Below are 13,849 nucleotides of genomic sequence, written 5' to 3' on the forward strand. Positions count from 1 at the left end.
GCATGACTTTTTCTATGTGTCCGACATAACATCATTACTAATAGCTTCCAACATTTTCCCTATGACAGATGCCAAGCTAATTGGTCTGTAGTTTCCTGCTTTCCGTCTCCCTCCCTTCTTGAATAAAGGAATTACATTTGCTATTTTCCAATCAAATGGCATCTTCCCCAAATCCAGGGAATTTTAGAAAACTAAAGAGAATGCACCAACTATCTCACTAGCCACTTTCTTTAAGACCCCAGGATGAAGTCTATCAGGATCTAGGGATTTGTCAGCCTGCCGTCCCAACAATTTGTTAAGTACTACTTCCTGCTGACTGTAATTTTGCTGAGTTCCTCCCTCCCTTCCAATTTCTGCTTTACTGCTCTTTCTGGGAGGTTTCTTGTATCGTCTTTAGTGAAGACCAATGTAGAATGCCAGTAAATGCATCTACCATCTCTTTATTTTCCATTAATTCCCTTGACTCAATTTCTAAAGAACCAATGCTCACTTTGTTAACTCTTTTATTTAATTATCTATAGAACCTCTTACTGTCTACCTTTATATTTCTAGCTATCTTTCTCTCATATTTCCTCTTTATTAATCTTTTAGAAAACAAGAGTTATCATTTGGCCCTTTGTGCATACATTCAGTATGATTATGGCTGATTCTCTATCTCAATCTTTTTTGTCATGCTTTGCTGTTCGTTATCTTCTTTCTAATGTTCTGACCGGACACCTGTCTTTGCACAATAAAATTCTTATTCTCAAGTTTGATGCTATCTTTAACCATTTTATTTAACCACAGATAACTACCTGCAGGCTATATTTGCCCATCTGATTAAAATCTCCCATGGTTATCGCCCCACCTTTCCAACAAGCTCCCATTATCTTTCCTTCATACTCTGACCTACCACGTGGTTACAATTAGGGGGCATATACACTACTCCCACAAGTGACTTCTTGCTTTTGTTATTTCTCATCTCAACCCAAATCGCTTCTTCTTCCTAGTTCCCTGAACTCAGATCATCCCTCGCAAATGTGCTATTACCATCACTAATAGAGCCCATCGATTTTTTGCTGACTTCCTGTCCTTAAAAGTCACATACCCATGATGTGTAAATATATAAATGCCTCAATAAAATATTTTTCAAAAAAAAGTCACATACACTTCAATATTCAGGTCCCGTCTTGCAGCCATGTCTTTGTTATGGTCGCCAAATTGTACTTACTTATTTCTATTTACCCTGTCAGTTCATCTGGTTTGTTTCAAATGCTATGTGCATTCAGATAGCCTTTAGTTTTGTTCTTTTAATATTTTTGTAACCTTTAGCCTTGACTGTTGTTTTACTCTTAGATTTGCACTGTCTCCATTCCTGTCACGATCTGTTTATCATTTGCCATATTAATAACTTTCTCTCTTGCCTCGTCTTGTCTTTACTCTTTGGTTCCTACATGTTCCCAAATGTGATCCATTGGGCCCCCCCCCCCCAGCCCCACCAAAACTTAGTTTAAAACTCTTCCTACTTCGCTAGTTCTGCAGCTTGCTGGAACACCAGTTCCAGCTGGTTCAGCTGTAAACCATTCCAATGATACCGATCCCACTTTCCCTAATACTGGTGCCAGACCACAAATTGGAACCCACTTCTCCCAAACCAGTCTCAGTCCGTTTGCAAATGGCTCTGGTAATAACACGGAGATTATTACGTTTGAGGTTATACTTTTCAATGTAACGTCTAGCTCCTCATACTCTATGCATAACCTCATTCTTAGTTCTACCTATGTCATTGGTACCTACATGGGCCACAACAACTAGATCCTCCCCTTCCCACTGCAAGTCCTGAGCAGATGTCCTGAACCCTGGCACCAGGCAGACAACACAACTTTCTCAACTCTTGCTCTTTGCTGCAGAGAACAGTGTCAATCCCCCTCAGTATATTTACCCTACTACCACTACATTTCTTGTTGTTGCCCTCAGTTGAATGGCTTCCTGTACCATGGTCAGTCTGCTCATCAATCCTGCAGCCCGCATTCTCATTCAAACAAACTGAGAAAACCTCAAACCTGCACATCTTCCTTCTGGATCCTCTTACCTGCCTCAATCACAGTCTCCTACCTCTGACCACTTACCAAATCGGAAAAACCCTATCCTAAGTAGTGTGACCGCTTCCTGGTACAAAGCATTCAGGTAACTTTCCCCCTCCCTGATGTGTTGCAGTATCTATAGCTCAGCCTCTAGCTCAATGACTCTGAGCCAAAGCTGCTTGAGTTGCAAATACTTTTTTTTTTTTAAATTTAGATTACCCAATTATTTTTTCCAATTAAGGGGCAATTTAGCGTGGCCAATCCACCTACTCTGCACATTTTTGGGTTGTGGGGGCGAAACCCATGCAGACACGGGGAGAATGTGCAAACTCCACACAGACAGTGACCCAGAGCTGGGATCGAACCTGGGACCTCAGCGCCGTGAGGCGGTTGTGCTAACCACTAGGCCACCGTGCTGCCCGAGTTGCAAATACTTAAGAGTTAATGTGATTTCCTTTAATCAGACTTGTATCCAGATGCTTCCACATGCCACAGGCGTTACACATCACCTGTCCTGTCATCCTGAATATGTTTTAATTAATTACTTAATTATATAATTCATTTATTTATTTTCCTTTTATCAGTTTTATGAACCTTACCAACATTGTTTTTTACACCGAAGGAATAGAATACATCTGAACCACTTACTGTAATTTTAAAAATTATTTATTACTATTAGAAGAAGTTACAACTTACCAGCTACTCACCAATCAGTTTATTCCCCTGTACCAAAGTAAGAGCCAGCTGCTGGAGGCTGTAAAAAGATTGATAACAAAAGGAGCACCTCAGGACCTTCTTCGCGGAACTCACTCTCTCACCACACACCCATTTTACACTCTGTGCACCCAACTCAGTTGTCTCAGTGCAGACAAGACAGCATTGAGGAAATCCTGTTTCCATGCTCTCAGCATCTTCAAAAAAATAGCAACTGGGAGAAAACTGTAACCAAAAAGCAACAAGTAAAGTTTTGCTCACCAAAAACAGGTTTCTGGCAAGTTGCTACTATGGCTAGGTTCTGAATGTGATGCAAGAATGAATCAGTTTTCTACCACTCTCACTTTCTGCATGTACCAACTCCCAATTTAGGAAAGTATCCAACAGACCACCTATTCCACTCTCATCTCTGTAACATGACTCTTTTCATTAAAAAGTGGTCCCACCCAAGTGTTTAGTAATAGGGCCACAAGGCACATGTTTATAACTGCAAGTAACATTATTGCAAAGCAAAATGTATCCTATTATTGTGTTCCAACAATGCCTAAAGAAAACACAACGTGTTGTATAAGTCAATACCGATAACAAATATTTGGCAAAATTGAGGTTTAAATAAAAACAATCAAGAATACACAAGCGTTTTCATAACTGATCTGTGCAACATTAAACGGGTTTATTTAAAAAAATACCCTTACTAAGTCAAAGAAAGAGACTGAGATGTCCACAAAGAGAAAGGCACAAAACTGCCAATATAAAATAGACAGTCACTGCTGACTGAAAATATCCCCCTGAAAATAGGTTGCAGCACACTGTATCTGAAGCCACATGAATTATTAGCGATACAATGATTTCCTTTTTTAAATCTGCCAATGGTAATTCTTGTGGTCTTACATGCATGATTGATCTGCCTTAGATACTAATGCAACCAGTGAAAGCATACTGTTGTGTAATCAACCTATTGGAACAATTTGGTTAAGGACAACAAAAATATTCCACTCCTGACCATTCAATGTAATTTGTTGAATTTTAAAATAATAAAATATCTATTATTTTGAATTAGACACTTCGAATTTCCTTGCATTTTAAAGACAAACTTCCCACAGAATCTAGCATCAATTCTGCTCTACTTTGTGGAGTATTTATTATAGTTAGTTAATTGTTTCAAAGATTTGACAGAAAAAGTTAGCCTTTGCATCTGTATTGAGACGTATACACTGTTGCTCCCACATGATCAAACTACCTTCATTATGGGCAGATGATGAATGGATTATGGACTTAAAAACCACAATTTAGAAAAACTGATACACGTGCTCAAAAGAACAATTGCGTACATTTTTGTTTCATTAGAGTGGCTTAGTCACTGTGCAAGTTCTAAATCTGATGTGAGGGATTTTTCTCAATTTACCTTTTAGTAGGTAAATAGCATCCAGAAATAGCATTTTTCAAATGTCTAATGGCAGAAATAGATTTTCAAATATTCAAAAGGTTTTCAGAAATTTGAACAAGCTGCAATTATAGATCACTCCACAGCACAAAACGACAGAAAATACTCCACAACTCGACTTGATTCTGTTGTTGATCTACGTGCTAGATACAACATCAAACTTAATGAGAGGGAAACTGTTACAAAGGATCGCAATAAGAAAACAAATGATCAGCTGGATGGCAACATTAATAATCTTTGAATATCATAATGATAATTTCACAATAACTAAGTTTCTAGTTGCTGTGTTATTAAGTTTTAAATCCTTTAAAATTCATGAATACAGTTGTAATAAGTATTTAAACATTACACGGTCATGATTCCATATCATTTTAAATAGTTAATACATACAGAATATTCACATGCAACAAACTAGGAAGTAAAATAAAGAACTGGAATAATTATCTTCAATAATGGTTACAGTGACTGGGTCTCAGCAGATAACCTAATTTATTGTTACACCAGTCTGCACTAAGTCGGGTCTGTTGTAAAGGTAATTTTTCTTATTGACTAAATGTTCAGTTTCTGTAATTTTCTACTTTTAATTGATTTTCTGCTTTTGTTATCTCAATGGCCAGGGATGTTATCAGGGAAATATTTTATACCGGTTAAGAAATCTTATCTTAACTGGAACTGAGAAAGTTGCAGGGAGCCCTGATGAGGTCTAGTAGGTTATTGAAGGGTTGAATGTTAGATTGATTCCACTGGTTGGCAAGATTCTAGTTTAAGATAATTGTAAAAAGAATTAAAAGGACATGCATAATTGATTTTCCCCAAGCAGACTGTGGATGTGACATTCTCGAATTAACCTCTGATGCTGAGTTGTCAAGGAATTTTGAAAAGGAATAGGTTGCTTGAAAAACATTAAGTATTTAAGGGATAGAAGATAGAATCAACCTCATTCGTTGACCTTCCTTGGATTTTCCTTCATAGTGACAAATATAAACTGATAATTTAATCCTGTTTTATAAAACCTAATAACTCTCTTAAATCAGATCAGTCTTACCTATCATAGTAAGTAAACAAAATGATATTTTAAATTTTGTGAAAAGATAGCAAGACAGAGGTGAATATTTCAAACTTGCAAGTTATCACTTTATTTGTTTTGCAGCTACATAGTTATTGCAAATGTTATTTTGAAGTATGAAATCGCAGCTAAATTTCAGACGTTAATGTTCAATGAAATCTTGTTCAGTTAGTAATAAGTACATTACAATTAATTTTATAATTCACATAAAAGAAAAATCTTCCTTCAAATACAAGTTTCTTGCTATGACTTTTCTTAAGTCATCTGAAGGACATACTTTGTGATCAGACAGGAATGATTTTTAATACTATTTTATCTCCGAGTATGAGATAATTACGGAATTAAAGCTTTCATTGTGCTGACTGATGATCCTCTGTACCCTGTCCCAAAATGATTCCAATGATTCAGGTAATGGAAGAGTTGGTAAAGTTTCAGTCGTTTCTCAAACCCCGGTGCCTTGGGAATTTTGTTATGGTATGCTGTATAGAAGGCAGTGCCAAACCCTCCAAAAATTCCAGATATTGCTAGTTCGAACTCAGAATGGCCGTAGAAAGAGGCAGGATCAAAAATGACTGGACCATCTTCTACTTGTCCAATGTTTCCTCCCCATAGGTCTCCGTGAAGGAGAGCTGGCATAATTTCGATGTCATGAAATAGAGCAGGTATCTTCAACTGGAAAGCAAAATAGCAACCGTTAATGTAAAGAGGCATGATTCGTGGTCTGGGGGTGCAGTTCATTGTTGCAAATACATGAACCCCATGGTAGTTTGGGTATTGTTCTGATTGTACAGCATAGACCATCCACAAGCTCAGTTGAGCTGTAAGTAAAGGAATTCATCCCCAACAGGAGGAGAAATTAGAGGAGTCAAAGTGTGTTACTATCCTGGACAGCCTTCAACAGGATTTAAACCCACAAATATCTGACTCTGAGGGGAGCATGCTCTCAACTGAGCCAAGGTTAAATGATGAAAATAACAATTAGCAATTATTTAAGAATCAATAACTAATTGTGTACAATAAGCGTTTAAGCATGATGAGATTATTCTGTCAAATTTATTCAAGTCACTTGATTAGCTTTGGAATTAAAGATACGTGTCACGGTATTTGTACCTGAAGCTTTGACCAGAGATCCCTGACTTCACGGTCACCATATTCCTTTTCGATTAAATCCAACTGCACCTGAAGTCGTTGCTGAGTAAAAAAGTTAACCCAGTCACTCTGCCAGTCATTATGCTGATGAAAGAAAATTGAAGATTTTGTCCAAGTTGACATATTAGCTGGTTGAAATAAAATTTAATTAATACATCCAGAACATGAATAGGGAGGTAGAGGCTTTGTGGATGAGGATGGAGGCGGGCTCTTGCAGGGGGTCGGGGTTGCGAATGCTGGCGACGGTGCCACTCCCGATGGCCCCAGGGAAGTATTCGGTGAGTCAGTGGTGGTGGTCACGCTGAAGATCTGGAGGCAGTTTTGGCAGCATTGTAGGTTGGGACCTGGGTTGGGGGGGGGGGGGGGGGGGGGGAAAGGGAATGCCGATTAGGGGGAAATCATGGGTTCAAGCCAAGGAGGATGGATGCAAGGGATGGGAAGAGAGGGGGAATCAAGGAAATTAAGGATCTGTTTTGTTTCTGGGAGGACGATTTGCGAGTCTGTAAGAGCTGGGGTAAGAAGGTTTGGCTGACAAGGGGCAAAGGTTTCAGGTATATGCAGGTGCAGGACTTTGCGAGGAAGGTCTTCCCGACCTTCCCAATAGCACCTGCATCCTTGTTGGTGGAGGCAGTGTTGTCAGCTGGGGGGAGTCGTCTTGGCGATTTACAGGAGGATTTTGAAGGAGAATGGGGTGTCCATGGGACGTTAAGGCGAAGTAGGAGGAAGAGTTGGGGGGCGGCGCTGGAGGAGGGATTGTGGTGTGAGGTGCTGCTGAGGGTAAATGCCTTGACTTTGTGCACGACGTTGGGGGTACAGCTGAAGGTAGTGCATGGGACGCACCTTATAAAGTCTAGGACGAGCTGACTGTTCGAAGGGGTAGAAGATGTCTGTGAGCAATGTTGGAGGGGACCTACGAACCATGTGCATATGTTTTGGTCGTGCCCAAAGCTGGAAAGGTTTTGGAGGACAATGTTCAGCACCATTTTGGGGGTTCTACATGTGGAGTCCGGTGCTCTCTAAGACATATTCGGGGTGTCGGACCAGCCAGAGCTGCAGGCGAGTGCGGGGTCATATTCTATGATATGATTCTATGATATGTTTTAGCCTTCGCCTCGCTGATTGCCCGCAGGCAGGTCTTGTTGGGGTGGAGGTCAGCTTCTCCACCCGGGGGGGGGGGGGGGGGGTTTGATGGATTCTACAATTGTTGAGGTTTGTTCATTTTGCATTTTAGGGAGTTGTTTATCATTGATTGCTAAGGGAGTGGGAACGTGGTGGATTAAGGGGTTTGTGCGGTTGTTGTAAATCATAAAAATCATAAAAATGATGAAAATTTGTGGCATAAAAGGACTTTTAGAAAATACATCTGGAATATAAAGCTGGTCTCAGTAATGATGACCATGACAATTTCGTCAATGGTAAAATTCAATGGTTCATTAATGTCCTTTAGGGAAGTAAATCAGCCACCCTTACCAGGTCTGGCCTATATGTGACTCCAGATCCACAGCAATATTGGTGATTCTTAACTGCCCTCTGAAATGGCCTTGCAAGCCATTCAATCCAAGGGCAATTAAGGGTGGGCAACAGATTCTGGCGTTGTCAACACCCACATCCCATGAAAGAATACGTTTTTTAAAAATCTAAAATTCATATTACAAACATACTCTTTGTCCTTCTGCAGAACTGAGATTTTAAATTTGATGACAGTGATACTGTTGTGATTTTTAAATATTCTGCAGATTGGGTACACGCATGGAACAAGACAACACCACTGCTTTATAGAATCTGTACAAATGTGCAACTGTGGTACTTTAATAATTTATTCAGATTCCTGAAGAAAAGTTCCTTTCTGTAAATGTTTGAAGTTTCCAAAAGGCTTTTTTATAATGTATGCGGAGGCAGTATATCCATGGACTGAATAGCTATGTGTGCAGTTTTTTCTCACATGGATTACTTCAAAAGTCCCCTACGAATAAAATCTCAAAACATCAGCTCATTGACACCAAACACAGGTTGTACAAAAATGGTAATAAAGTGCCTGCTTTATAGGTAGCTTAATGCTCTAACACCAGCACTGAGCATCAATTCTAAAATCCTTTGATCTGTCAGGACTGCAGACATGAAAAGACCATTCATCTTTTTCTTTTGTGCAGGTTCATACCGTGAATACAGTCAACGGATTCCTTCTCAATGAAGCCTGTATTTACCACTTAATTTTCTGTTTGAAATCTTTGACATAGGTAAAAGGCTAAGCAGACTCGAAGGGCCAAATGGCTTATAGAATCATAGAATTTACAGTGCAGGAGGCCATTCAGCCCATCGGGTCTGCATCGACCCTTGGAAAGAGCACCATACATAAGCATACACCACCCTATCCCTGTAACCCCGCCTAACCTTAGCCAATCCACCTAACCTGCACACCTTCGGACTGTGGGAGGAAACCGGAGCACCCGGAGGAAACCCATGCAAACATGGGGAGAACTTGCAATCTCCGCACAGACAGTGACCCAAGCCGGGAATTGACCCTGGGACCCTGGAGCTGTGAGGCAACAGTGCTAACTACTGTGCTATCGCACCTCCTCCTATTTCTTATGTTCATTGCCGTAAGGTGCCAGTTTATTACAAAAGTCTCAAATCGCTGCTTTAAAAAAAATTGTTTTCTTGCAAATTATCAACAATTGCTACTTGTCTTAAATGCTACAAAGGAAGGTGTTTTGCCATTGTCACATATCTCATTCATTCTGTTCGGTTTCAAAAAATCCTGCAGCAAACAATTTGACTGTATTCTAAACTGAACTTTTTTCTGGTGCAACATCATAAGTTTCCATTTCTGGGTCCGACATGAAATGAATTGAACACTCTCAACTTGATTCCTAGTGGGCATGGATACACCTGAAGTTTGTTCTCGGGTCGTAATTGAATTCAGAGTGGGCATACAGATCATTTTTTTGAAAAATTCATTTACGGGATGTGGGCTTCGCTGATTAGACCAGCATTTATTACCCATCCCTAGTTGCCCTTCAGAAGGTGGTGGTGAGTTGCCTTCTTGAATCGCGGCAGTCCTTGAGGTGCAGGTACACCCACAGTGATGTTAGGAAGGGAATTCCAGGATGTTGCCCCAGTGACAGTGAAGGAGCGGTGATAAATTTCCAATACAGGGTGGTGAGTGACCTCCAGGTGGTAGGGTTTCAGGTATCTGCTGCCCATGTCCTTCTAGGTGGTAGTGGTCGTGGTCTTGTAGATGGTACACATGGCTGCCACTGTTCATCAGTGAAAGGTTTGAATGTTTGTGGAAGAGGGAGCAATCAAGCAGACTGCTTTTTCCTGGATGGTGTCGAGCTTCTTCAGTGTTATTGGAGCTGCACTCATCCAGGCAAGTGGAGAGTATTCCATTACACTCCGGACTTGTGCCTTGCAGATGGTGGATAAGCTTTGGGGGGTCAGGAGGTGAGTTACTCGCTGTAGGGTTCCTAGTCTTTGACCTGCCCTTGCAGCCACAGTATTAAAGTGGCTTGTCCAGTTCAGTTTATGATCAATGGTAACCTCCAGGTTTTTTATTGTGGGGGATTCAGCAATGCTAGTGCCATTGAATGTCAAGGGTCGGTGGTTAGAACTTCTCTTGGAGGAGATGGCAATTGCCTGGCACTTCTGTGTCATGAATGTAACTTGCCACTTGTCAGCCCCGCCTGGATATTGTCCAGGTCCTGGTGCATTTGGACTGCTTTATTATCCGAGGTGTCACGAATGGTGCTGAACATTGTGCAGTCATCCGCAGCCATCCCCACTTCTGGCCTTTTAGTGGAAGGCAGTTCATTGATGAAGCAACTGAAGATGGTTGGGCCTAGGACACTACCCAGAGGAACTCCTGCAGTGATGTCCTGAAGCTGAGATGATTGACCTCCAACTAGTTGGGATAAATGGGTGTTTCTCTGGTTGGCAATCAGTAGCTAGTGGTGTCCCTCAGGGATCCGTGTTGGGCCCACAATTGTTCACAATTTACATTGATGATTTGGAGTTGGGGACCAAGGGCAATGTGTCCAAGTTTGCAGATGACACTAAGATGAGTGGTAAAGCGAAAAGTGCAGAGGATACTGGAAGTCTGCAGAGGGATTTGGATAGGTTAAGTGAATGGGCTCGGGTCTGGCAGAGGTAATACAATGTTGACAAATGTGAGGTTATCCATTTTGGTAGGAATAACAGCAAACGGGATTATTATTTAAACGATAAAATATTAAAGCATGCCGCTGTTCAGAGAGACTTGGGTGTGCTAGTGCATGAGTCACAGAAGGTTGGTTTACAGGTGCAACAGGTGATTAAGAAGGCAAATGGAATTTTGTCCTTCATTGCTAGAGGGATGGAGTTTAAGACTAGGGAGGTTATGTTGCAATTGTATAAGGTGTTAGTGCGGCCACACCTGGAGTATTGTGTTCAGTTTTGGTCTCCTTACTTGAGAAAGGACGTACTGGCACTGGAGGGTGTGCAGAGGAGATTCACTAGGTTAATCCCAGAGCTGAAGGGGTTGGATTATGAGGAGAGGTTGAGTAGACTGGGACTGTACTCGTTGGAATTTAGAAGGATGAGGGGAGACCTTATAGAAACATTTAAAATTATGAAGGGAATAGATAGGATAGATGCGGGCAGGTTGTTTCCACTGGCGGGTGAAAGCAGAACTAGGGGACATAGCCTCAAAATAAGGGGAAGTAGATTTAGGACTGAGTTTAGGAGGAACTTCTTCACCCAAAGGGTTGTGAATCTATGGAATTCCTTGCCCAGTGAAGCAGTTGAGGCTCCTTCATTACATGTTTTTAAGGTAAAGATAGATAGTTTTTTGAAGAATAAAGGGATTAAGGGTTATGGTGTTCGGGCCGGAAAGTGGAGCTGAGTCCACAAAAGATCAGCCATGATCTAATTGAATGGCGGAGCAGGCCCGAGGGGCCAGATGGCCTACTCCTGCTCCTAGTTCTTATGTTCTTATGTACCACAACCATCTTCCTTTGTGCCAGTTATGACTCCAACCAGCAGAGTTTTCTCCCCATAATTCCCATTGACTCCAGTGTAGCTAGGGCTCCTTGATGCCATACTTGGTCAAATGCTGCCTTGATGTCAAGGGCAGTCACTCTCACCTCACCTCTGGCATTCAGCCCTTTTGTCCATGTTTGAACCAAGTCTGTAATAAGGTCAGGAGCTGAATGACCCTGGCGGAACCCAAACTGAGCATCTGTGAGCAGGTTATTGCTGAGAAAGTGCCGCTTGATAGCATTATTAATGACTCCTTCCATCAGTTTGCTGATGATGGGGAGTAGACTGATAGGGTGGTAATTGGCTGGCTTGGATTTGTCCTGTTTCTTGTGTATCGGACACCTGGGCTATTGTCCACATTGCTGGGTAGATTCCAGTGCTGTAGCTGCACTGGAACAGCTTGGCTAGGGGTGCGGCAAGTTCTGGGTTCTGGAGCACAAGCCTTCAGTAGTATTGCCGGCATATTTTCAGGGCCTATAGCCTTTGCAGTATCCAGTGCCTTCAGCTGTTTCTTGATATCACGTGGAGTGGATATCATGGAGAAATGGTTATATTCTCTTGTTGCAGGTGGTCATTGCCTAGCACTTGTGTGGTGCCACTTATCAGCTCAAGCCTGAATATTGTCTAGGTCTTGTCTTTTGCAGATATGACCCACTTGAGTATCAGGAGATGCAACTGATTGCACTGTACAATCATCAGCCAATATCTACATTTCTGATGTGTGGGGAGCGGGGGCAGGGGAGGTCACTGCTGAATCAACTGAAGATGGTTGGGCCCAGGACACTATCCTGAGGAACTCCTGCAGTCATGTCCTGTGGCTCAAATAATTACCCTCCAACAACCACAATCATCTTCCTTTGTGCTAGGCCTGGCTCCAACAAGTGGAGTCCCTTGATTCTCACTGACTTCAGTTTTGCTCGGGCAGTTTGACAGCACACTTTGCCTTGATGTCAAGGGCAGTCACTCTCAACTCACCTCTGAAATTCAGCTCTTTAGTCCATGTTTGAACAAAGGTTGTAATGAGATCTGGAGCCAAGTGCCCGGCAGAAGCTAGTCTCAGTAATAGGGATCATGATTTATCAGATTGTCAGAAAAAAAAAAAATTGATTCACGAATGCCTATTAGGGATGGAAAACTGTTGTCCTTATCTGGTCTGGCCTACATTTAACTCCAGACCAACTGCACTGTGGTTGACTCCTAACTGCCCTCTAAAATGACCCAGCAAGTCACTCAGTTATATTAAACCGTTACAAAAAAAGACAAAGGAAATAACCTTTGCTAGATGGTTTGGACGTTTGCAAACAGTCCAATGAGATGATGTTAGCGTTTTTCCAAAAACCCAGTTTCATAGCATTAACAAAGTAATGGCACTGTGTTTATGGTCTATGAAACTCAATGTAAGGTAGTCACATTTGCTGACAATACCAATCGGGTACAGACAACAGAGTAACTTGGATAAAATTAGGGTCTGGCAGACGGGCAGCACGCTAGCATAGTGGTTAGCACAATTGCTTCACAGCTCCAGGGTCCCAGGGTCCAGGGGATGTCGGCTTGGTTAGGATGCTCTTTCAAAGAGCCGGTGCAGACTCAATGGGCCGAACGGCCTCCTTCTGCACTGTAAATTCTATGACTCACAGATGAAATTTAACGCAGATAAATGAAAAGTACTTTTCAAATGAAGGAAAAATAAGCATCACATGAACTATATTTAAAAAATTAAGGATTTTAAAGGACTCAATGGAAAATACATCCAACCTATTTTTTTTCCAATTGATTTTTAAGAGATGTGGGCTTTGCTGGCTAGGGTAGCATTTGTTGCCTATCCATAATTGCCCTTGAGAAGGTAGTGATGAGCTGCCTTCTTGAACTGCTGCAGTTCATGTGGTGTAGGTGCACCGCCAGTGCTATTATGGAGGGAGATCCAGGATTTTGACCCAGCAACCGTGAAGAAACGGTGATATATGTCCAGGTCAAGGTGGTGAGTGACTTGGAAGGAAACTTCCAAGTTTTGGTGTTCCCATGTATCTGCTGCCCTTGTCATTCTAGTTGGTAGTGGCCGTGGGTTTGAAAGGTGCTGCCTAAGAAACCTTGGGGAGTTCCTGCAGTGTAGCTTCTCGATGGGATACACTGCTTCGACTGTGTGCTGTGGTGGAGGGAATGATGTTTTAGAAGGGGTGCCAATCAAGCGAGTTGCTTTGTCCTGGATGGTGTCAAGCATCATGAGTGTTGTTGGAGCTGCACTCATCCAAGCAAGTGGGGAGTATTCCATCACACTCCTGATTTAGGCCCTGGAGGTGGTGAGCAAGCTTCGGGAAGTCAAGAGGTGAGTTGCTCACCAGAGGATTCCTAGCCTCGGACTTACTCTTGTAGCCACAGTATTTGTATGGCTCGTTCAGT

At 41.9% G+C, this 13,849-nt stretch overlaps 1 protein-coding gene across 5 annotated transcripts in view; it reads right to left on the reverse strand.

Annotated features, from left to right (window-relative positions):
- Positions 1-5,329: 5,329 nt before the first annotated feature.
- Positions 5,330-13,849, reverse strand: part of LOC119952859 (fructosamine 3 kinase related protein) — a 38,112-nt gene continuing 29,592 nt past the window's right edge. For all 5 annotated transcript variants that reach the window (XM_038776420.1, XM_038776423.1, XM_038776422.1 and 2 more), the window contains 2 exons: positions 6,398-6,520; positions 5,330-5,959 (listed from right to left, as the gene is read on the reverse strand). In XM_038776420.1, the coding sequence (XP_038632348.1) occupies positions 5,621-5,959; positions 6,398-6,520 (462 nt within the window). In that variant the 3' untranslated portion in view covers positions 5,330-5,620. The remainder of the gene's footprint in view (positions 5,960-6,397; positions 6,521-13,849) is intronic.

The sequence above is a fragment of the Scyliorhinus canicula genome, chromosome 18, assembly GCF_902713615.1.
Source record: "Scyliorhinus canicula chromosome 18, sScyCan1.1, whole genome shotgun sequence".
In the NCBI taxonomy this organism is placed as follows: domain Eukaryota; kingdom Metazoa; phylum Chordata; class Chondrichthyes; order Carcharhiniformes; family Scyliorhinidae; genus Scyliorhinus; species Scyliorhinus canicula.